The sequence below is a fragment of the Plecotus auritus genome, assembly GCF_963455305.1.
Source record: "Plecotus auritus genome assembly, chromosome: 10".
Taxonomy (NCBI): Eukaryota; Metazoa; Chordata; class Mammalia; order Chiroptera; family Vespertilionidae; genus Plecotus; species Plecotus auritus.
This window is the reverse complement of record NC_137785.1, coordinates 21,430,847-21,456,590: the sequence shown is the minus strand read 5'-3', so window position 1 is coordinate 21,456,590 and position 25,744 is coordinate 21,430,847. Positions and strand designations below refer to the sequence as shown.

At 43.8% G+C, this 25,744-nt stretch overlaps 1 protein-coding gene across 1 annotated transcript; it reads left to right on the top strand.

Moving 5' to 3' along the window:
- Positions 1 to 25,570, top strand: SDR42E1 (short chain dehydrogenase/reductase family 42E, member 1; the record flags this gene model as incomplete). Its single annotated transcript, XM_080646057.1, has 3 exons — positions 1 to 55; positions 16,573 to 16,666; positions 24,460 to 25,570. The coding sequence occupies exons 2-3, from the start codon at positions 16,599 to 16,601 to the stop codon at positions 25,568 to 25,570; spliced, it is 1,179 nt and encodes a 392-aa protein (XP_080502183.1). The 5' UTR covers positions 1 to 55; positions 16,573 to 16,598.
- Positions 25,571 to 25,744: the final 174 nt, after the last annotated feature.

Below are 25,744 nucleotides of genomic sequence, written 5' to 3'. Positions count from 1 at the left end.
GAGGTCTGCCCTTCCCGTTCTCGCTGTCGCGGCGCCGGCGCCGTCTGCCGTCGCTGTGAGTGGGCTGGGGTCGAGAGGGCCGCCCCTGCGCGGGGACCCGGCCGACGAGCTGGCGGGAGCACCGCGGCTCCAACGCGCGCGGGGGCCCGCCGAGGGCGACCCTGGCTGTACCTGGGTGGGTGGCAGCCCAGGTGGACCGAGCCCTTGGCAGGGGGGGTCCACAGCGCGGCTGTGAGCAGCGCTGACCCGGAGGCGGGGTGTGGGGGGGGGGGGGCGGTTTGACGGGAAATCCTCTCATTTTCAGTTCTTTAGGGTTACAAAGATCCGGGTCAGCGTGGCTTTCTAGAAAGTCTCGAAGACCTGAAACGCTGGATAGCCCCCAAGTTCAGAGCTTTCAGCAGGCTCTGTATCTAGCTAGACTTCATTCACATCTTTTCGTTTTCTTCTCACTTTTGGGGGGAAAGATTACTCACTCTTTGACAAATGATAGTGGTTCCCCATATAAGTGGCAGCATAAAGTTTCCATTTAACGTGGATGTATTTCTTGTAAAAAGGTAGTAGATTTAAATAAAACATAATAGGTAAGTCAGTGCCACAGGTGCCAGGAGTGACTGAAGTTGTGAAAGTGCCACGTGAACACTGCATTACATTAGCCCAACCCAGGTGGGAGCCCCACAGACCGAGCCTCAAGCCCTGGGAAGCTCAGCCACCTTTAAGTGTCATTTGTGAGCCAGTTTTTTTTGTTTTTTTTTTCTACCAGCTTTATAGAGATACTAGAGGCCCACTGCACGATATTTGTGCACAGGTAGGGTCCCTAGGGGTCTCCAGCCAGGGCCTTCCTTCATTCCGCACTGCTCCCTGGTGGTCAGCGCACATCATAATGAGCGATGGAACTCCTAGTCAGTTGAACTCACGAATTAGGCTTATATAGATAGATAGATAATTGGCATGTAACCTGTAATTTTAAGCTGTACATTGTGATGATATATATACATGCATATATTGTGAATGATAACAACAAGGTTAATACCTGCATAACCTCACATAATTAGAATTTTTGGGTGTGGTGAGAACATTAAAGATGTCTTTTGGCAATTTTAAATCATATAATACAGCAGGGGTCCTCAAACTTTTTAAACAGGGGGCCAGTTCACTGTCCCTCAGACCGTTGGAGGGCCAGACTATAGTTTAAAAAAAAGCTATGAACAAATTCCTATGTGCACTGTGGGCCCGGGAGGAGCCGGCTGCTAAGCAGGACAGGCAGCAGCACCTGGCGGGCCGGATAAATGTCCTCGGCGGGCCGCATGTGGCCCGCGGGCCATAGTTTGAGGACCCCTGCTACAGTATTGTTAACTGTAGTCACCATGCTGAATATTAGATCCCCAGAACTTATTCTGTCTATATAATTGAAAGTTTGTACCCTTTGACCAACATCTCATCTCTCATCCTGACCCTCCACCCCCCAGTCCTGGTAACCATTATTCTACTGTTTCTATGAGTTCAACTTTTATATATATAAGTGACACATAGTATTTGTCTTTCTCTGTCTTATTTCAACTAACATAATGCCATAAAGTTCTGTTTGTGTTCTCACAAATGGGAGGATTTCCTTTTTGTGGCTGAATAATATTCCATTGTGTGTTTTTGTTTATCCATTCATCTGTTGATAGACACTTAGGGACACTTAGGTTGTTTCCATGTCCAGACTATTGTGAATAATGCAGTGGATGTGGGAATATAGATATCTTTTTAAGATAATGATTTCATTTACTTCAGATATATGTATGGGCAAGTTTCTTACCCTTCAAGCCTTTATCCTCATCTGAAAAGCTGAAGATCATACTAATTACTACCTCAGAAGACTGTTCCTGAGGCTTCAGTGGTAAATCTGCGTGTGTGTGTGTGTGTGTGTGTGTGTGTGTGTGTGTGTTAATCCTCACCCTAGGATATTTTTCTATTGATTTTTAAAGAGAGTGGAAGGGAGGGGTAGAGACAGAAACATCGATGTGAGAGAGACACATCGATTGGTTGCCTCCCACATGCACTCCGACCAGGGCTGGGGATCAAGCCTGCTACCAAGGTATGTGCCCTTGGCCGGAATCAAACCCAGGACTTAAGTCTGCAGGCTGCCGCTCTGTTCACTGAGCCAAACTGGCTAGGGCCTCAGTGGTAAATCTTTAAAGCCTCTATTCCATAAAAAACAACAACTGTAGCTATTGTTAGTTTCAATTCAGCAAAGAGGAAGTAGGATCAGAGAGATTAGTGACCGCCTAGACTAGAGTCACACGGGGAATTGGTGGGAGAGCCAAGTCTACAACCTAGGTTTTCTAATTTTCAACCTGCATCCCCATTACCTCTGTCTCATGGGAGGGGATGGGCACCTCTTCCCTCCTCCTCCAGGAAATGGAGGGGCTCTTATGAGGTTGCAGAGTATGTCAGCTGTGAAAGCCCCCACAGGACTCAAGTCAGTAAATTTGGAATTAACAAATTAGTACTCATCATCAGGAGAAATAATTCCTAGAAAGGGCTTAATACAATGCCTGGCACACAGTAAGTGCTTAGTAAATGGCAGCGGGTATTACTTGGATATGTAATCCAAGTAATCCAGACATGCTGAGCTAGAGAGGGAAGTGCAAGTGTAGTGCTCTGCAGATATGACAGAAAGGGGCATTAGAAAGGGTCGCAGAGCACTCGTTCCATTTGGATTTATTAGGTCTGTGATCGGCCAGAAACTCCTTGTTTCTGCAGATACTTCTGTAGCAATGGCCTGTGTCCACATGGAGTTTGGGAATCAGTGGGGAAATACCAATTACAAAATTATGTAATTACTTTTGTCATAAGCATTATGAAGAATTGCAAGAATCTTGTGCAACAAATAATTGAGTAAAAGAAGTTTGAGCGGATGGCTTGACAAGGAGGTTTGATACACCTAAACCAGTGGTGGGCAAACTCATTAGTCAACAGAGCGGCAAACCGCAGCTCGCAAGCCGCATGTGGCTCGCAAGCCGCAGTTTGCCGAACACTGACCTAAACTGATAAGAATTAGACAGCTGCCTTGCCACCTTCAGTTATATTCAAATTAGTGTGTGCAAATACCCCTATTTTTTATTAGTATATTGACTTTCCACTTGATGTTGTGTCCTTAGTTAATTTCCTCTCAAATGTGTTCGGCCTTTTTTGTTTTACACCTCAAATCCCTTTTACCTGCATCTGGGTTACTCCTTATTATCTCTAACTACTTCTTCTTTAGTGCTTCGACTGCTTTACATTAAACACAAATAATTTTCAGTTCATGCATGGAATTTGAACAGCACCATTTCTAAGCCCTCTAGCCTCAGTGTATTTTCCTGCTCTCAGTACAGTAAAGAACAGTTACCTTTTGCCTCTAATCAGTACATAGGCAATCATTTAAAACATATCATCAGCCCTGGCCAGATAGTTCAGTTGGTAAGCACATCATCCTGACACGCCACGATTGTGGGTTTGATCTCAGGTCAGGTCACATATAAGAAACAACCAATGAATGCATAAGTAGAACAACAAATCGCTCTCTCCCTCTCCTTTCCTCTCTAAAATAAAGAAAATATTTTAAAAATAAAACATCATCATAGGGTTAAACTACCTGAAGATATTTTTATCTTCCTTAAAATAAATTCAGTACATTTTTATTTTTAAGAAAGCAGTCTTCAATTCTCTCTGTTCCATACTCTAGTGCAGCCTTGGGCAAACTACGGCCCGCGGGCCAGATCCGGCTGTTCTATCCGGTTCTCTTGCTCTCCCCTCCGCTCCTTTACTTTGAATTTATATTAGTTCACACAAACACTCCATCCATGCTTTTGTTCCGGCCCTCCGGTCCAGTTTAAGAACCCATTGTGGCCCTCGAGTCAAAAAGTTTGCCCACCCCTGCTCTAGTGGCACCTAGATTTGTATATTGCATCATAATACCAGAGGGTTAGTAACATCATCTTGAACTCAAGGAATGAAGGAACTGTGTGTATAATCTAAGGTTCTTATTACTGATCCTTAGCATTTAATTAGGTCTTTGTAAATCTAAAGCACTCCTAGTCATTTTTATGAGTTTCTTCTCCTAACTTCCCTGTGAGATGTCAACTTTATTACCCTCATTTTATCTTCATATTATCAGGAGGTCAGGCAGGCTTTAAATTTATTTTTTTCCTCTTTGTAATTAAGATTCCTTTTTCTTGATCATGTATTTAACTTGTATCTGCTGAAATGACTGCTCAGGTCAGATGTGACCCTCCCCCGCCACCCAGAGGAAAGCAATTACTGAACACAGCCACGTTTTGGAAGAGCCTTAAAGCAATTGTGGTTACCAACGCCAATGAGTGCCCAGCCCCTAGGAGGAATTAGATGGAAATGAATTAATGGAACAGAAGCCATAAAGTATATAAAAATCAGGCAGCTGATGGAAGAAAAACTATGTATACTCTTTTTACCCCTTTTGGTTTAGAGTTTATGGGAATTACTTGTGGCTTTCTGCAAAATGTGTTTGCTGCCGTTTTCTGTGCTAACTGATGTAGGGAGCCAGCAAGGGAGAAAGTGGCTCCTGGGTGCACCATTAAAGCTGGTAATCTAAAATCTAGAAAGCTTTTACTGACCTGGTGGATAGACTTCTTTTCATTGTCGTTTGTCCTGCTAACGCATTTATTCTTCCCTACTCCTTGACACCTTTCTCTTCTGACCCTCCTGATCAGGTTAGTTATGCAAATTCTTGCCTCAGATCATGCTGGGATTAGTTGGGAGGTAATGAGGAGTAGCATGAATAGATCTGGCAGGTACTCTGAAGCATTAATAACTTGAACTTGTACATCCCCAGCATGATTAATGTGCACATGAGCCATGATTGACCCACTGTGGTCTTGTGACTGGCCTGGAATGTGCAGTTTTAAAAACAAAGTATAATTAGAGATTAAGAAGAATTCCTGTTGGAATTTTTTTAATTAGACTCTTTGGGGCCTTGTCCATTTTTGGAATCCCTTACAGTGGAATTCCTGTGGCGAGATTAAGAATATCTTAAACTTTGTTATCTGGCATCCTTTTAATCAAAACTCAATTAACCAGACGGCATTTCTAAAAACCTGTGTGTGCTTTTACTTAGATTTACAAAGACCTAGTTAAATGCTAAGGTTGTCACACTTTCCTCAGACTTCATCTGGGCACTGCCTGCTCCCACCTCATTCAGTTGCTTGCCAGCCCTCATCCTGAGTTCAGCTGAACACACGCATTTGTCCTCACAATAACCCTCTAGCCCAAGCATGCCAAACTCAAAGGCTAACACGGGCCAGGTAAACAAGGTGTAAGTTTATGTGGGCCACAAAAAAACAAAAGGTCCAATTTTCATAGAAATGTACGTTTATTTCAATAGAGACATGCTGAATACAAAGGGTTGAAATAAATGAGTAATCGTTAATATAGAATAATAGAACATTTTAATAAAAATTAATATTTTTCTTGAACATTAACTTACCAGACACTGAATAACTGCACAAATCAATAAGTGTAACACAAATCTATTTTTCTTGTTCTACAAAAGCAAAATATTTCCTGTTGCACACACCAAACAAGTCAGTCCAAGACTAATGACATGGCAATCGAATGCTAAAATATTCGCTGCTGGTATTAGTGGAGAGAAAAGGTGCGCCTGTAAGGGAAATGAATGCAACACCATTATAGTAATTAGTCATTAGTGAACGTTGTAGTTTGTTATTAATAACTAGAGGCCCAGTGCATGGATTTGTGCACCGGTGGGGTCCCTCAGCCTCATCTGCGCCTTCTTGCAATCCGGGACCCCTTGGGGGATGTTGGACTGCCAGGATCGGACTGAAATCGGCAGTTCCAACATCCCCCGAGGGATGTATTAGTGCACAAAGTGGCAGGTGGCCGGGGAGGAGCCCAAGCCCGGGCTGGGCGCTGCGCCACTCCTCATCCCGGCCCCGCTGTGCCTGCCACCACTGCTTGGTAATGCTGCTGCAGAAGCAGGAGGGGCTCACGCCACTGCAGCTGTGCTCCTCAGCTGTGAGCCTGGTGTCTGGTGCCCCTGGGTCAGCTGAGTGGCACTCCCGCTGTGGGAGCACACTGATCATCAGGGGGTAGATCCTGCATTGAGCATCATAGCAACCAGTTGTTTGGTTGCTTAGGCTTTTATATATATACTAGAGGCCCGATGCATGAAATTCATGCACCGGGGGGGGGGGTGGTGTTCCTCAGCCCAGCCTGCACCCTCTCCAATCTGGGACCCCTTGAGGGATGTCTGACTGCCCGTTTAGGCCCGATCCTGGTATGATTGGGCCTAAATGGCAGTCGGACATCTCTCTCACAATCCAGGACTGCTGGCTCCCAACTGCTTGCCTGCCTGCCAGCCTGATCACCCCCTAACCACTCCCCTGCCAGCCTTATTGATGCCTAACTGCTCCCTTGCCAGCCTGTTTGCCCCTAACTGCCCTCCCCTGCAGGCCTGGTCACCCCTAACTGCCCTCCCCTGCAGACCTGGTACCTCCCAACTGCCCTCCCTGCAGTCTGATTGCCCCCAACTGCCCTCCCTTGCAGGCATGCTCCCTCCCAACTGCCCTCCCTGCTGGCCATCTTGTGGTGGCCATCTTGTGTCCACATGGGGGCAGCTATCTTTGACCACATGGAGGCAGCCATCTTGTGTGTTGGAGTGATGGTCAATTTGCATATTACTCTTTTATTATATAGGACTAGAGGTCCAGTGCACGAAATTTGTGCACGGGGGGGGGGGGGTGTCCCTCAGCCCAGCCTGCACCCTCTCCAATCTGGGACCCCTTGAGGGATGTCCGACTGCCCGGTGGGATCGGGCCTAAACGGGCAGTTAGATATTCCTCTCACAATCCAGGACTGCTGGCTCGCAACCGCTCGCCTGCCTACCTGCCTGATTGCCTCTAACCGCTTCTGCCTGCCAGCCTGATCACCCCCTGACCACTACCCTGCCAGCCTGATTGATGCCTAACTGCTCCCCTGCTGGCCCGAATGCCCCTAACTGCCCTCCCCTGCTGGCCTGGTCGCCCCTAACTGCCCTCCACTGCAGGCCTGGTCACCTACAACTGCCCTCCTCTGCTGGCCTGATTGCCCCTAACTGCCCTCCCCTGCCAGCCTGGTCATCCCTAACTACCCTCCCCTGCTGGCCTGGTTGCCCCTAACTGTCCTTCCCTGCAGGCCCGGTCACCCCCAAATGCCCTCCCCTGTGGCCCGGTCTCCCCTAACTTTTCTCCCCTGCAGGCCTGGTCCCACCCAACTGCCCTCCCCTGCAGGCAATCTTGTGGCAGCCATCTTTGACCACATGGGGGTAGCCATCTTGTGTGTTGGAGTGATGGTCAATTTGCATATTACTCTTTTATTAGATAGGCTAGACTAGAGGCCCGATGCATGAAATTTGTGCATGGGTAGGGTCCCTAGGCCTGGCCAGCGATCAGGGCTGATCTGTGGGGCAACTGGCAGGGCGATCGGGGGGCCCTGCTGGCACCTGCCTTGGTCAGCCTAGCACTGCCCACTTGCTGGCCCCACGGCCGGCCCCACCCCCAAATTGCCCCGGCGGGGTGATCGAGGGGTGATTGGGGGGTGGCCCGCTCAACGGCTGGCCCCGCCCCCTGCCACTGCCGCTAGCCTCCCTCTGCAGGGCTATCATTATTTCTTCAAATAGGTTTTCAATATCTTGCTCTCTCTCTTCTTCTGGCACCCCACAATGCAAATGTTGGTATGCTTAAAGTTGGCTCAGAGGCTCCTTACATTATCTTCATATTTTTGGATTCTTTTTTTTTCTGCTCTTCTCATTGGATGTTTTTTGCTTCCTCATATTTCAAATTGTTTATTTGATTCTGGGAATCCTCTACTGTTGAATCCCTGTAAATTATTCTTTATTTCAGTTAGCGTATGCTTAATTTCTGACTGGTCCTTTGCCATGTCTTTGGCATTCTCACTAAGATACTTAAAAGTCTCACTAAGTCCCTTAAAGCTCTCATGAAGATCGTTGAGTAACCTTATAACCATGATTTTGAACTCTGTATCCATTAGTTTGCTTTCTTCCATTTCTTTCATTTGTGACATATTTTTTATGTCTCTGCATTTTGGCTGATTCCCTGTGTTTGTGTCTATGTATTGGGTAGAGCTGCTATGTCTTCTGGAATTGGTAGTGTGGCCTTGTGTAGTAGGTGTCCTGTAGGGCCCAGTGGCTCAACCTCACCAGTCACCTGAGCTGGGCACTCTAGGTGTGCCCCTTTGTGGGCTGTATGCACAGTCTTATTGTAATTGAGACTTGATTACTGTTGGTGTCACTGAGAAGAATTGACCTCCAGGAATATTGGCTATAAGGACCAGCTGTGACTATAGTGGGAGATCTGCTGTGCAGGAAAAACCCCTATGAAGCAGGACTTGCTTCAGTAGGGCTTTGGTGCTTACTGAGTCTGCCCCTTGAGTGTTTCACTTGTTGATGTGTAGAGTTGTAATCTGATATGGTCTGAAACTGTCCACCAGATGCACTGGCTTTTGAGTCTCCAGGGAGGTGCAAAGTCAGTCACTGCCTGGGGCCACCCAGCAGGAGCAAAAGAGAGATCTGCAGATTACTCCTTTTTGTCTCTGGTTTGGAAGTGCCCAGGTGAGGCCCAGCTGTGAAGCAAGGCAGGCTGGTGCAGGTGCCTGGTCTTGGGCCTTTTTTTGATAGGTTTGGGGCATGCTGTAGCTTGTTTGAGAGATTTTAGCAAAGTCTGAAGCCTGAGCCAGGACAGGCCATTCATATGGAAAAGCTACTGTAAACAGATCGGGTGGGGCTGCAAATTGGATGGGGTGGGGTCTCTGGGAATCACCAGGGTGGAGCAAACAGTGTGCTCCAGTTTGATGGGGACTCAGATATGGTTGCCAGTCAGCCCTGGGATAGGGGAGGTCTCGGCATAGGAACAATGACCCCTGTGAGCACTTCCGTCTGGTAGAAAGCTGCCCCCGAATTCCTGCCCCGATTCCAGGCAAACCAGTTCCTCCCCATTTGTGTCTGGGTCCTCCAGTGCCTCCTGGCACTGGAACTCAGTGGAAGTGAGTCTAAGTAAGTTCATGCCCAGCCCTTTAAGAGGGATACCTAGGTCTCTGACAGCCTCTGTGTCCCTTAGCCACAATCCCCACTGGTTTTTACAGCCTGAAGTTATGGGGACTTCTCTTCCCAGCTCTGGGACCCTTGATGGGGGGGGGGTCTGGTGTGGGGCTGGGACCCCTTGCCTTTCACGGCGGTTTCCACAGAGATAATCTTCCTCCTGATTAAAAGAATGGCCCACATGAGTGCCAGACCAGCCCATTCTGTGCCTTCGCCCTTCCTACCATTCTCAATGTGCTTTCTTCTTTACTTCTATAGTGGTAGGACTTCCATTCAACCAGATTTCAGGTTGTTCTGAATGATGGTTGTTCTGTATTTTAGTTGTAATTTTGATGTGGTTGTGGGATGTCCCAAGTACTATGTTTACCTCTGCTGCCATCTTGGTTTCTTGGTTCCTCCAAGGTCTGTTTTTCTAAATTGGATGTTTTTCATGGTTCAAAAGCATCCACAAACTCAGCAAGTATTTGTTGAACATTTACCATGTTCTACATTCTGGTGGGGACACACTAGAGAAAAAGGCCAATGGTCTGTGTTCTCGTGGAACTTACATTATATTGGAAGGAGATCAATAATTAAAAGTACAAACAAGCCCTGGGTGGTTTATCTCAGTGGTTGGAGCATTGGCCTGGGCATTTGAAGGGTCATCGGTTCGGGTCAAGGGCATATACCTGGGTTGCACATTGGATCCCCGACCTGGTCCAGCCCATGCAGGAGGCAACCAATTAATGTTTCTCTCTCTCTCTCTCTCTCTCTCTCTCTCTCTCTCTCTCTCTCTCTCTCTCTCTCTCTCTCCCCTTCTCTCTCTCACACTCCCTCGCTTTCACTCTCCCTAAAAATCAATGGAAAAAATATCCTCAGATGAGGATTAACAAAAAACATGTAAATTATTTTAGATAGTGAAATGTGCCATGAAGGAAACAAACAGCATTTATGGTAAGGGAGGCTGTTTTAGATGGGGTGACCAGAGAAGCTTCTCTGAGTTGTGTGTGTAACATTTGAACAGACCTAACTAAATATTGAGAAAAATGCAGCCATGCCATGACAGTGACACTGAGGTGAAACAGGAAGTGGGCCTCAAGGCACAACTGAGCTTGGCATCTTTATGGAAAGAAAAGGAAGTCCAGGTTGTAGGGTAAAGTACTAATGGCGGAAGAGTGTGAGGTGAAGTTGGAGAGGGAGATTGCCACCAGGTCTTACAGTGAAGGTAAGAAGTCTGGATTGAAAGGTCTGTGTACTGTGTTTTGAAACAGCATCTGTAACAAAGTTGTGTGGTTATGTTATATACTAAAATTGACTATGTTTAGTTTTATGGCTACTCCAAATCCAAAAATGAGTGTTCTGCATTGAAAAAATAATATAATCCTAAGGTCACTGTTAAGTGGATTAAAGGAATGCCAGCACATCAATTTTTTTTTCATGACTTTTCTTGTAAGCACAGCTGTGGCAATTGCTTAATCAAACCTTTGGAATCTGTCAGCCATCCTCCCAAGTCCACACCATTTTGCTCAGTTTTTCTAATATTTCTCATTCTTCTCTTCTGCATACCCTCAAGCCATTGAGACAGCCACTTGCCGAAACTTGTCTTCTGCTGTCATAACAACTGAGTTCTGCATGAATGATCTGATTAGCTTTCCCTGCAATCTGATCCACTCAGTACACTTATTCAGAAGAACCTATGCTTTTGAGAGACCTAATTATGGTATGTGGGAGTGTAATAGAATAATCGAATCCCCAGACTCTAGAGCTTAAAAGAAAAGGAAATTAGAGAAATTACATCATGGAGCTCCCATATTTTGCTGGGCATTTTTTATGCACTATCCCATTCAGTCTTCATAAGCCTGTGAGCTTACTATCAGCTCCACTTTTTAAATGTAGCAACAGGCTCAGAGGGATAAACTTGTCCAAGTGGTAGGGTTCTTAGTTGTTTGCAGTCTCCTGCCTAATCACATCTCTGAGTGTAACAGTGGGATATTATAACCCACCCCACCATTATTTTGACATGATTTCTGTAAATGCTGACTCTAATACATAGTTTGTAGATAAACAGCATGTTTGTATAAGAATCCTAGGAACTGCCCTCGCCAGTTTTGCTTGGTGGCTAGAGCACCAGCCCTTGGACTGAAGGGTTGCAGGTTCAATTCAGGACCTGGTTGGGACGTGTGCAGGAAGCAACCAGTTGATGTGTCTCTCTCACATCCATGTTTCTCTCTGTGTGTCTCTCTTCCTGCCTTTCACTCTCTCTAAAAATCAATAGAAAAAAATGTCCTCGGGTGAGGATTAACAATAGCAAAAAACGAATTCTAGGAACTAACTTCAGAAAATACCTTGAGTCATCCCAGTTACAGGACATTTGCTGACCTTCCAACATAAAACCAGGATGACACAAACCATGATGCTTATCAGACAGTCACTTAACCAGTTTCAAGATCCTATCTGAATAGACTTTGCTGGCCTGCACGTAGAGAACTTTTCAAACCCCTCCCTTTGATCTATTTTTTCTGCTTTCCCTCTCCTTATAAAAACCTCTGCCTGCACTGAGATGTTGAGATGGGCTTTGTGACAATAGTCCTCCATCTCCTCAGGTGACCGGCACTTGAATAAAACCTCTTTCCTTTTTTCACCAGCATCTGTCTAACAAGTTTGGTTTTTTTAGCAGCAGGCAGCCAAACTTGGGTTCCAGTTACATGAGTGTCTCTAATTACTTGAGTGAATATGTGTGTATTCCCATTGCATCTGAGGTCCTTCATGCCTCCTGCCTGTTCCATCTCTTCTTAAGTGGGAAGAGTTGAGTCACCCACTTTTTGCTTATTGTCTTGTTCTTGTCAGAATGGGGCCTTGGAGACATGAGAAAATATTACAGATATTTTTAATAAGCTATAGCATATAATAATAATTATTATTTTGGCATAGATGAAAAGGGAGGGAGAAGTAAGACCCCAATAGGCCTTGAGCACATGCAGTACTTATAGATCTCCTGGGATGGGGAATATGTTTTGCTATATGAAGGAAATTTTTGCCCCTTATTTAAAAAAAAAAAAAATATATATATATATATATATATATATATATAGTTAGTAAAGTACTAGTATTAAACCATGCTGCAAGTGTGCTATTTTATTTATTTATTTATTTTAATCTTTATTGTTGAGAGCATTACAGATGTCCCCCTTTCCTCCCCATTGCCCCTCCCTCTAGCCCAGTGGTCGGCAAACTGCGGCTCGCGAGCCACATGCGGCTCTTTGGCCCCTTGAGTTTTTAGCAAAGGCCAGCTTAGGAGTACCCTAATTAAGTTAATAACAATGTACCTACCTATATAGTTTAAGTTTAAGAAATTTGGCTCTCAAAAGAAATTTCAATCATTATACTGTTGATATTTGGCTCTGTTGACTAATGAGTTTGCCGACCACTGCTCTAGCCAATTCCCATCCTGCCCCACTCCAGACCTCCACCACCCTATTGTCTGTGTCCATAGGTAACATATTTGGTTAATCTCTTCCCACCCCTCTTCCCCCCTTTCCTCTCATATTCCTCAGTCTTTTCCATGTTTACATGCCTCTGATTCTTTATTTCATGTAATACTGGTTTGGTGGTGATGAAGCTCCTTGAGCTTTTTCTTGTCTGTGAAGCTCTTTTTCTGACCTCAAATTCTAAAAGATAGTTTTGCTGGGTAAAGTTATCTTGGTTGTATTCATCACTTTGAATATTGCTATTCATCATTTTGAATATTTCTTGCCGCTCCCTTCTGGCCTGCAAAGTTTCTGTTGAGAAATCAGCTGACAGTCGTATGGGCACTCCCTTGTAGGTAACAAACTGCTTTTCTCTTGCTGCTTTTAAGATCCTCTCTTTGTCTTTAACACTTGGCATTTTAATTCTGCTATGTCTTGGTGTGGGACTCTCTGTGCTTCCTGGACTTGTAAGTCTATTTCTTTCACCAGGTAGGGGAACTTTTCTGTCATTATTTCTTCAGATAGGTTTTCAATATCTTGCTCTCTCTCTCTTCTAGTTTCTGGCACCCCCATAATGCTAATGTTGGTATGCTTGAAGTTGTCCCAGAGGCTCCTTACACTATCTTCATTTTTTAAAATCTTTTGTTTGTTTTTTTTGTTAATTTTCACCTTAGAATATTTTTCCATTGATCGTTTAGAGAGAGTTGAAGAAAGAGAAAGACAGAGAGAAACATCGACGTGAGAGAAACACATCAATTGGTTGCCTCCTGCATGCACCCTGACCAGGGCACTGGAGGAGTCTGCAACCAAGGTATGTGCCCTTGACCGGAATCAAACCTGGGACCCGTTGGTCTTCAGGCTGATGCTCTATCCACTGAGCCAAACTGACTATGGCTCCTCATATTTTTTAATTCTTTTTTTTTTCTGCTCTTCTGATTGGGTGTTTTTTGCCTCTTCATATTCCAAATGATTGATTTGATTCTCAGAATCCTCTACTCTATTGTTAAAACCCTATAAATTATTCTTTATTTCAGTTAGTGTGTTTAATTTCTGACTGGTCCTTTTCCGTGTCTTTGGCATTCTAAGATACTTGAAAGTCTTCTCACGAAGTCTCTTGACACTCTCATATAGATCCTTGAGTAATCTTATAACCATGGGTTTGAACTCTGTATCTAGTAGTTTGCTTGCTTCCATTTTTTTCACTTGTGACTTATTTCTTTGTCTCCGCATTTTGGCTGCTTCCCTGTGCTTTGTTTCTATGTATTAAGTAGAGCTGTTATGTCTCCTGGAATTGGTAGAGTGGCCTTGTGTAATAGGTGGCCTGTAGGAGTCAGTGGCAACCAATTGATGTGTCTCAACCTCCCCAGTCATCTGAGCTGGGCATTCTAGGGGCACCCCTGTGTGGGCCATGTGCACAGTCTTATAGTTGAGCCTTGATTGTTGTTGCTGTCACTTGGAGGAATTGACCTCCAGGCAAATTGGCTATGAGGACCAGCTGTGACTATAGTGGGAAAGCTGCTGTGCAGGAAAAAACCCTATGGAGTAGGCCTTGCTTCAGTGGGGCTTTGGTACTCATTGAGTCTGCCCCTTGAGTGTGTAGCTTGTGAATGTGTACAGTTGTAACCTGCTATGGTCTGAAGCTATCCACCAGGTGCACTGGCTCTTTTTGGTCTCCAGGGAGGTACAAAATCAGCCACTGCCTGGGGTTACCTTGCAAAAGCTACAGAGAAATCTGCAGAAGGCTGCTATTTGTATTGGGCTAGGAAGTGCCCAGGTGAGGCCCAGCTGTGAAGCAGGGCAGGCTGGTGCTAGTGCCATGTTTTGGACCTTTTATTGATAGGTTTGGGGCATGCTGACACCAGCTGCAGCTTGTTTGAGAGATTTTAGGAAGTCTAAAGCCTGAGCCAAGATAGGCCATTCATATGGAAAAGCTGCAGCAAATAGCTTGGGTGGGGCAGGGTATCAGGGAATCACCAGGGTGGAGCAAACAGTGTGAGCCACTCTGATGGAGACTCAGATATGGCCTCTGTCAATTAGCTCTGTGGCAGGGGAGGTCCCAGCACAGGAACAATTACCCTTGCATCTGTGAGAAAGCTGTCCCTGAGTTCCTGCCCCTTGCCAGACAATCTAGGTCCTCCCCATATATGTCTGGGTCCCTCAAAGCTGCCCAGCATAGGAGCTCAGAGGAATGGAGTCCAAGTAAGTTCATGCTCCGGCCCTTTAGAAGAAACACCTGGGTCTCCAGCAGCCTCTGTGTTACTCAGCTTCAATCCCCACTGGTCTTTACAGCTCGTAGTTATGGGAACTTCTCTTCCCAACTGTGGAACCCTGGGCTGGGGGTCTGGTGTGAGGCTGGGACCCCTTGCTCTTCACAGGCGGCCTCTGCAGAGATGGTCTTCCTCCTGATGAAAAAAACGGCCATGTGGGTGTCTGACCAGCTCATTTTGCAACTCTACCCCTCCTACCAGTTTCAATGTCCTTTCTTCTTTACTTCTCTAGTGGTAGGACTTCCATTCAGCCAGCTTTTCGGTGGTTCTAAATGATGGTTCTTCTGTATTTTAGTTGTAATTTTGATGTGGCTGTGGGAGGCGGCATGTACAAGCATTTACCTACACCACCATCTTGGTTGTCTCCAAGTATGCTATTTCATTTTTATTTTGTTTTGTTTTATTTTATTTTATTTTTTATTTGTTTTATTTTATTTTTTAAGCCTCACCAGAGGATATTTTTCTATTGATTTTTTAGAGAGAGTGGAAAAGAGAGAAAGACAGAGAGAAATATCAATGTGACAGAAATACATTGATTGGTTGCCTCCTGCATGCGTCCCAACCAGGGCCCAGGCTAGGGAGGAACCTGCAACCAGAGTATGTGCCCTTGACCAGAATCGAACTCAGGACCCTTCAGTCCACAGGCCGGTGCTCTATCCACTGAGCCAACTAGCTAGGGCCAAGTGTGCTATCTCTACATATAAAAGCCTAAGTGACCTTTACGACCAGTTAGCAGAATGACCGGTTGACCAGTCACTATGATGTGCACTGACCACCAGGGGGGCAGATGCTAAACTCAGGAGCTACCCCCTGGTGGTCAGTGCACTCCCATAGCCAACCTCCTGCGGCCAGCCAAACTCCTGTGGTCCCTCCCCCCTGCTGGCCAACCTCCCGGCCCATGATTGTCCTGATCAGGACTGGGCAAGACAGGCCCCGATTGGCCCTGATCACGAGCCAGGCTGAGGAACCCCACCTGTGCACGAACTCATGCACTGGGCCTCACGTTTTAAATAAAAGATGTTAGAAATTGGCTTTAGACTTCTTTTGTGTGTGTGTGGGGGGGGTTGTTTTTGTTTTTAATCCTCACTCGAGGATATTTTTTCCATTGATTTTTTAGAGAGAATTGAAGGGAGGGAGAGAGACACAGAGAGAGAAACATTGATGTGAGAGAGACTTATCAATTGGTTGCCTCATTCATGTGTCCCAACTGGGACCAGGAACTGAACCTGCAACCAAATTATGTGCCCTAGACTGGAAGTGAATCCAAGACACTTCAGTCTGCAGGCAGATGCTCTAACCACTGAGCATAGTGGCTAGGTCTAGAGTTCTTTTCTTGCTTTTTCTGGTACATGGGAGAAAATGGCTCTCCCTGTCAAATTTGAATGAGTTCTTTCCAAAAAGGCTCTATTTTTTCCCAGTGATTAAGAATAATGCCTTACATTTGGAAAAGTGTTTTGCGGTTTCCAAAGCACTCCCAGGTAATTATGTTATTGAACCTTTACATTAACCTCATCAGGCAGACAGGGCAGATATTTCTGTCCTTATATTACATAGGAAGAAATTTGAAGCTTAAGAAGTGAAGGGAGGAGGAGTTGGCTAACTTCACACAGCCATGACTAGAACCTAGGTCTTCGCTTTTCTTTCTATTAGAGCATACTGCCTTTTTGTTTTTGTTAGCCCCAAATTAGGGACAGTCATATTTGCATTTGGATCAGTAACAGTGTTGCATACTTCTTTCTTATAGGTCCAGTTTTCTTTTTATTGCCACGTATGGACTCCCAAAAATCTCCGAAGGAAACTGTCCTCATTACAGGAGGAGGTGGCTATTTTGGTTTCCGGTCAGTGCATCTGTAAAATATGTCTATGAATTATTTACTGGTGGTTGGATAAAAAATATAGCTTTCAACTCTGACATTAATACAGTATATACTTTTACTTGTTTGTATAGTGTTAAGCCAGTAATGAACTATTTTGCCCACTGCTCCGATACTAAAATTGAGAGATACAGATATATTCCATGTTAAGAAAAATTATTTTTTAATTAAATCTTTATTGCTTAAAGTATTACATATATCCCCTTTTTCCCCCCATTGACCCATTTTAGCCCACCCTCACCTCCCGCCGCAGGCCTTCACCACCCTATTGTCTGTGTCCATGGGTTATGCATATATGCGTACAAGTTCTTTGGTTGATCTCTTCCCACCCACCCACGTCTGCCTTCCCTCTGAAATGCCACACTCTGTTCCATGCTTCTATGTCTCTGCATCTATTTTGTTCATCTGTTTGTTTTGTTCATTAGATTCTACATATGAGTGAGATCATGTGATTCTTGTCTTTCTCTGACTGACTTATTTCATTTAGCATAATATTCTCTAGGCTCCTTTATGCTGTCTCAAAGGTTAAGAGATCCTTCTTTTTCACTACTGCATAGTATTATTCCGTGGTGTAAATGTACCACAACTTTTTTATCCACTCATGTACTGATGGGCACTTGGATTGTTTCCACATTTTAGCTATTGTAATTGTGCTGCTATGAACATAGGGGTGCATACATTCTTTCTGATTGGTGTTTCAGGTCTCCTAGGACATATTCCTAGAAGTGGGATCACTGGGTCAAATGGCAGTTCCATATTTAATTTTTTGAGGAAACTCCATACTGTTTTCCACAGTGGTTGTACCAGTCTGCATCCCCACCAACAGTGTACTAGGGTTCCCTTTTCTCCACATTCTCGCCAGCATTGTCCTTTGTTGATTTGTTGATGGTAGCCACTCTGACAGGTGTGAGATGATACCTGTCATTTTAATTTGCATCTCTCTGATGATCAGTGACTTTGAGCATTTTTTCATATGTCTCTTGGCCATCTGTATGTCTGCTTTGGAGAAGTGTCTATTTAGGTCTTTTGCCCATTTTTTTAATTGAATTGTTTGTCTTCCTTTGGTTAAGTTGTGTGAGTTCCTTATATATTTTGGATATTAACCCTTTATTAGATGTATCATTGCCAGATATGTTCTCCCATGCAATGGGCTCCCTTTATGTTTTGTTGATGGTTTCTTTTGCTGTTCAGAAGCTTTTTATTTTCATGTAGTGCCATTTGTTTATTTTCTCCTTAGTTTCCTTTGCCCTAGGAGATATATCTGTAAACATATTGAAATGAGAGATTTTGCTGCCTATGGTTTTTTCTAGGATTTTTATGGTTTCATGACTTACATTTAAGTCTTTTATCCATTTTGAGTTTATTCTTGTGTACGGTGTAAGTTGGTTGTCATTTTTGTGTGTGTATCTGTCTGATTTTCCCAACACCATTTATTGAAGAGATTGTCTTGACTCCATTGTATGCTCTTGCCTCCTTTCTAAAATATTGAGTGTAATGCCTTGGGTCAATTTCTTGGTTCTCTGTTCTGTTCCATTGATTTATATGCCTGTTTTTGTGCCAGGACTAGGCTGTTTAGATTACAGTGACTTTGTAGAATAAATTGATATCTGGTAATATCCCTCCAACTTTGTTCTTTATCGAGATTGCTGTGGCTATTTGGGTCTTTTTTGGTTCCATAAAAATTTTTGGAGTATTTGTTCTAGATCTGTGAAATGTGCTGTTGGTAGTTTAATAGGGATTGCACTGAATCTGTAGATTGCTTTGAGTAGTATGGACATTTTAGTGGTGTTAATTCTACCAGTCCATGAACACAGTATATTCTTCCATTGTTTATATCTTCTATCTCTTTTTTCAACATCCTATAGTTTTCTGAGTACAGGTCTTTTAAGTTTGTTCCTAAGTATCTTAATTTTTTTGTTGCAATGGAAAATGGGATTGTTTGTGTAGTTTCTCTTTCTGAGAATTCATTATTGGTGTATTAAAATGCCATTGATTTTTGGGTGTTGATTTTGTATCCTGCTACATTGCCAAATTCATTTATTAAATCTAGTAGTGTTTTGGTGGAGTCTTTATTTTTTTCTATGTACAATATCATGTCATCTTCAAATAATGAGAGTTTTACTTCCTCCTCTTGAATTTGGATGCTTTTTATTTCTTCTTCTTGTCTGATCGCTGTGGCTAGGACTTCCATTACTATGTTGAATAAGAGTGGTGAAAGTGGACATCCATGTCTTTTCCTCTTTTTATGGGAAATGGTTTTAGTTTTTGCCCATTGAGTATGATATTGGTTGTAGGTTTGTCATATATAGCCTTTATTATGTTTTACCTTCATTATACCTCTATTCCCATTTTGCTAAGAGTTTTTATCAAAAATGAGTGTTGGATTTAGTTGAATGCTTTTTCTGTGTCTATTGATATGATCATGTGATTTTTGTCTTTCATTTTGTTTATGTGATGTATCATGTTTATTGATTTGCAAATATTGTACCAGCTTTGCATCCCTGAAATAAATCCCACTTGGTCATGGCGTATGATCTTTTTAATAAATTGCTGGATCTGATTTGCTAGAATTTTGTTGAGGATTTTAGCATCTATGTTCATCAGGGATATTTGCCTGTGATTCTCTTTCTTTGTAGTGTATTTATCTGGTTTTGGAATTAGGATAATGCTGGACTCATAAAAAGAGCTTGGAAGTGTTCTTGGATTTTTTGAAATAGTTTGAGGAGTACAGGTGTTAGTTCTGCTTTGGATATTTGATAAAACTCCCATGCGAAGCCATCAGGACCTGGGCTTTTGTTTGCTGGGAGTTTTTTGATGACTGCTTCTATTTCATCAGTTGTTATTGGCCTATTCAGGTTTTCTGATTCTTTCTGATTCAGTTTTTGAAGATTGCATTTTTCTAGGAATTTGTCCATTTCATTCACATTGTCCAGCTTGTTGTCATATAGTGGTTTATAGTATTTTCTTATAATCCTTTGCATTTCTGTGGTGTCAGTTGTTAGTTATCAACTTCTGTTTCTGATTTTATTTATTTGGATCCTCTCTTTGTTTCTTGATGAGTCTGGCTAACAGTTCATCAGTTTTGTTTATCTTTTCAAAGAACCAGCTCTTGGTGTCATTCATCTTTTGTATTATTTCTTTGGAGTCTATGTCATTTATTTCTGCTCTAATCATTATTATTTTCTTGTTGTTTTCTTTCTAATTCTTTAAGTTGTAGGGTTAAATAGTCTATTATTAACTTTTCTTATTTTTGAGGTAGGCCAGTAGTGCTATGAACTTTCCTCTCAGGACTGCTTTTGTTGTGTCCCATAGATTTTGGTTTACTGTGTGTTTATTTTGATTTGTTTTCAGTAAGTTTTTTATTTCTTTCTTGATCTCATTGGTAACCCATTCATTGTTTAATAACATGCTATTTAGCTTCCATGTGTTTGAATGTTTTTGAGTGTTTTTACTGTAGTTGATTTCTAATTTCATTCCATTGTGATCTGAGAAGATGCTTGATATGATTTCAATCTTCTTGAACTTGTAGAGACTTGTTTTGTGTCCTAACATGTGGTCTGTCTTTGAGACTGTCCCATGTGCACTTAAGAAGAATGTATATTCTGCATCTTTGGGGTGATATGTTCTCTAAATGTCAATTAAACCCATTGATCCAGTGTGCCATTTAGAATATATGTTTCCTTGTTAATTTTTTGTCTGGAGTATCTATCCAGTTAAGTCAATGGGGTATTAAAGTCCCCTACTATGACTGTATCCCTGTCGATCTCTCCTTTAAAGTCCTCTGGAAGTTCTTTTATATATTTAAGTGCTCCTATATTGGGTGCATATATGTTTACCAGGGTTATATCCCTTGTTGGATCGATCCCTTTAGTATTATGTAGTGACCTTTACTGTCTCTTGTGACGGCCTTCATTTTGATGTCTATTGTGTCAGATATGAGTATTGCTACCCCAGCTTTTCTTTTTTTTCGTTTCCATTTGCATGGAAAATTTTTTTCATCCCTTCAGTCTCATCCTGTATGAGTCTTTTGTTCTGAGGTGAGTCTCTCGTAGACAGCATATAATTGGGTCATGTTGTTGTATTCATTCAACTATCCTATGTTTTTTTATTGGAGGGTTTAATCCATTTACATTTAAGGTTATTATTGATAAGTACTTATTTATTGCCATTTTAATTATTTATGCCTATGTTTCTCTGTCTCTCTATTTCGTCTTCTCATTACAGAAGTCCCTTTAGCATTTCTTGCAGTGCTGGTTTAGTGGTAATAAAGTCCTTTAGCCTTTTTTTGGGGGGGAGGGAGGAGAAGGGGGATCTGGGAAGCTTTTTATTTTACAATCTATTTTGAATAATAGCCTTGCTGGATATAGTAATCTTGGTTTAAGATCCTTGCTTTTCATTACCTTGAATACTTCATGCCATTCCCTTCTGGCCTGTAGAATTCTAATGAGAAATCATTTGACAGCCTTATGGGAGCTCCTTTTAGGTAACAAATTGCTTTTCTCTTGCTGTCTTTATGATTCTCTCTTTGTCTTTAATTTTTGGCACTTTAATTATGATTTGTTTGGGCATGGGCCTTTTTGGGTTCTTATTGTTTGGGACTCTCTGTGCTTCCTGAACTTCTGTGACTTTTTGCTTCACCAGGTTAGGGAAGTTTTCTACCATTATTTCTTCAAACATGTTCTATATCCCTTGCTCCCTTTTTTCCCTTTCTGGCATATCTATTATATGAATATTGTTACATTTCATGTTGTCCCACAGCTCTCTTAAGCTGTCTTTCTGGTGGGTTTTTTTTTAGTTGTTTTTTTTCTTTTTGGATCTCTGGTTGAGTGATTTTTTTCTACCCAGTCTTCTAATTCACTGACCTGATCCTCAGCTTCCCTTACTCTGCTGTGTATTCCTTCCACTGTGTTCTTTATTAGTGCTATGTCATTCTTCATAGTTACTGTATCTTTTCTCATGCTCTTGAGCAACTTTGCCATCATTATTCTGAACTCTATGTCTGAGAAATTTCTTATCTTCATTTCATTTAGCTCTTTCTCTGGAGAATTCTCTTGTTCTTTTATTTGGGGTTTGTTCTTTTGTCTCCCCATTTGGGCTTCCTGTTTGGGTTTGTGTCTGTGTATTAGATAGATTTGCTATGACTCTTAATCTCTAATGCAGGACACTGTCAGATGCTGTTTGTGACTGGCCTTGAATACCCTGTTTGGAGGTATCATCAATCCACAGCTTTTGGCTCTCTCTGCTGGGGCTGGGTCCCTTTGGAAAGGAACAAGGTGTACATCAGAGTCTGCTTTTCTTATCCCTGGGCCTAGGATTAGGTCAAGCAAATACTCAAAACCTCCAGAGACCCACCTCTGCCTGCAATCTCATTGACCTTCAGTCTTGACTAGCCTCAGGCTATCGACCATACAGTGGGGTGAGAGGTCTTCCAATAGGGTGGGGTAACTGCCTTCCCCCCAGGTAAAAACCTCCTGGATAGCAAAGGTCTGCCAGAGAAAGATGTCCTCTACAGTGTGAGGGGATAACTAAGCACAGGAAACCAGGGTGGCTGCCCTCCAAGCTCCAACCCCAGAGCCCCCAGTCCTGGCTTCTGCTCATACAGCTCCAATCCACTCTGTCAGAGCCCAAGATGAGTGCTGCACGTGAAATTTTGTGCATTGGCCCTTTAAGAGGGTGCCTGCATTTCCAGCCATCTCTCTGTAGCAGACAGCAACTCAGCTACTTTTCACATCCAGATGTTATGTGGGCATCTTTCTCAGTTCTGATGCTCTGGGCTGGGGAGTCCAGCTTGGGGTTTAGACCCCAGAGTTCTCAGTGCAAATCCCCCCACAGCTGAGATATCTGCCCTCCCCTGCCCCCCTGGAACTTCAGCTGCTGTCTGTGGGAACTTGCTTAGCTCTTTTGTACCTCTGCACATCCTACCAGTCTCTATGAGGTCTCCACTTTCCGTCCTTGGTTATAAGATTCTGTCCAGCTAGTTTTCAGTTGTTTTTTCCAGAGTGTTTTTTCTGTATTTTAGTTGTATTTCCAGTTTGGTCCTGGGAGAGTGTCAATGTGGCTTGCACTTACTCTGCTGCCAGTTTGGAATCCAGATAAGCACTATCATCACATATTGTCCATTTTGTCAAGAAAATATCTTTATAAAGCCATTAAATTGTGGAAGGGAGAGATTCACATCACAAAACAATTTTAAATAATAGCAATTCTTGTCTGGTTGGTATTTCTCAGTGGTTGAGTGTCGATTCATGCATCAAGAGGTGGCTGGTTCCATTGCTAGTCAGGGCACATACCTGAGTTTCAGGCTCAATCCCCAGTAGAAGGCATGCAGGAGGCAGCTGATCAATGTTTCTCTCTTATCAGTGTTTCTATCTCTCTTTCCATTCTCCCTCTCTTTCTAAAAATAAATTAAAAATTTTCAATAATAGCAATTCTTTCAGTTATTATTCATAAATATTCCCAAGAATGGATGGTAGGTCCTAGAACCCGGAGGGGGGGGGATGAGGTGGTGGGGGCGAAAGGGGGGAATGTAGCATGTAGGTGCCACCATATCATCATAATTTAAGTAGATGTGAGTATTCTCATCCTATCTAGAGTAATATGCAAATTAATCACTCCACTACACCGACAAGCCACGCCCACCAGCCAGTCAGGAGTGAGTAACTCCACCCAAGATGGCTGTGGCTATGGAGCAAGCAGGAGGCTTGGGTTTCCCCGGCAATGGAGGAAGCCAAGCTTTCCACACACCCTGGCGGGCCCAGGCCTCCACTCAATGCTACAAAGTTTCAATTATAGAAGATAAATAAATCCCAATAAAAATGGCTGCAGCCATGGAGCAAGCAGGAGGCTTGGCTCTGCTCCAGGCTACAAAGTTTCAATTATAGAAGATAAATAAATCCCAGATACCAGAGCCTCCGCTTGGGTCATCGGGGGGCGTGGCAGGCCTGCAAACCACCACAGGCCCCTCGCCCAGGCTGCCTCACTCCCCAAGGGAACCCCCACCCTGATCTGGGACACCCTTCAGGGCAAACCAGCTGGCCCCCACCTGTGTACCAGGCCTCTATCCTATCTAATAAAAGAGTAATATGCAAATTGACTGTCACTCCAGCACATAAGATGGCTGCCCCTATGTGGTCAAAGATCCTACCCCCATGTGGACACAAGATGGCCGCCACAAGATGGCCAGCAGGGGAGGGCAGTTAGGGGTGACCAGGCTGGCAGAGGAGAGAAGTTTGGGGCAACTGGGCCTGCAGGGAAGGGCAGTTGTGGGGGACCCAGGCCTGCAGGGGAGAGCAGTTGGGGGGACCAGGCCTGCAGTGGAGGGCAGTTAGGGGCAAACAGGCTGGCAGGGGAGCAGTTAGGCATCAATCAGGCTGGCAGGGGAGTGGTTAGGGGGTGATCAGGCTGGCAGGCAGAAGTGGTTAGGGGCAATCAGGAAGGCAGGCAGGTGAGCAGTTGGGAGCCAGCAGTCCTGGATTGTGAGAGGGATGTCCGACTGCCCGTTTAGGCCCAATCCATCCCTCGAGGGGTCCCAGATTGGAGAGGGTGCAGGCTGGGCTGAGGGACACCCCCACCCCCGTACATGAATTTCGTGCACCGGGCCTCTAGTTTTTTAATATTTGGCTAAGACTTGCCCCAGTGAACATGTAAGGTGTGGGATTCAGATTGAGTCAAGAAGTCTTGGTAAATTATTCTACACACTTTTCCTAGGCATAGCTTAATAAGTGATTTGATCTAATTTTTACTCTTTATTATTTCAGCCTGGGCTGTGCTCTGAACCAGAAGGGGGTCCATGTGATTCTGTTAGATATCAGCAGCCCTGCTCATACCATTCCAGAAGGAATCAAGTTTATACATGGAGACATCCGCCACCTCTCTGATATAGAGAAAGCCTTCCAGGATGTGGACATAACTTGTGTGTTCCATATTGCCTCTTATGGTATGTCAGGGCGGGAGCAGCTAAATCGAAAGCTGATTGAAGAAGTCAATGTCGGGGGCACAGAAAACATCCTCCAGGCTTGCTGGAGGAGAGGGGTGCCAAGATTAGTTTACACTAGCACTTTCAATGTTGTGTTTGGAGGTCAAGTTATCAAAAATGGAGATGAATCTCTCCCTTACATTCCTCTTCACCTCCATCCTGATCACTACTCTCGGACCAAATCTATTGCAGAGAAGAAGGTGCTAGAAGCCAATGGTACATCCCTGGAAAAAAGCAATGGTGTCTTAAGAACTTGTGCTCTGAGGCCAGCTGGCATCTATGGGCCTGGAGAACAAAGGCACCTTCCTAGAATAGTGAGCTATATTGAGAGGGGTCTGTTCAAGTTTGTGTACGGGGATCCCAAGAGCCTGGTTGAATTTGTCCACGTGGATAACTTGGTGCAGGCTCACATTCTGGCCTCAGAGGCCCTGAAAGCTAACAAGGGCTACATTGCCTCTGGGAAGCCCTACTTCATCTCAGATGGCACACCCGTAAACAACTTTGAGTTCTTCCGGCCTTTGGTTGAGGGCCTGGGCTACTCATTCCCATCCATTCGCCTACCCTTGAACCTCATCTACTGTTTTGCTTTCCTAACAGAGATGGCCTACTTTGTTTTGGGTCAACTCTACAACTTCCAGCCCTTCCTCACCCGCACAGAAGTTAATAAAACTGGCATCACACATTACTTTAGCCTAGAGAAGGCCAAGAAGGAGCTAGGTTATGAGCCTCAGCCATTTGACCTCCAGGAAATAGTAGAATGGTTTAAAGCCCGTGGTCATGGCAGAAGTCCTGGGAGTCGTGACTCTGAGTGTCTTATTTGGGTTGGGCTGTTGGTCTTACTCTTGGTTGTAGCAGTTTCTACGTGGCTGTCCTTCGTGGGCTTGTCACTGTGAAGGATGAGTTAAAAATAAGGAGCTGACCACACTTGCTGAGATGCTTTCAAAGAAGGAGGACTTCTTAAATATAGATAGATCAGTATAGATATCTGGTGCCAAATTTTGGCTCTTCAAATTGCTACTTAAGAATAGATTATTGGAGTAAGTCTTAATTTCTTACCTCCTTGTACT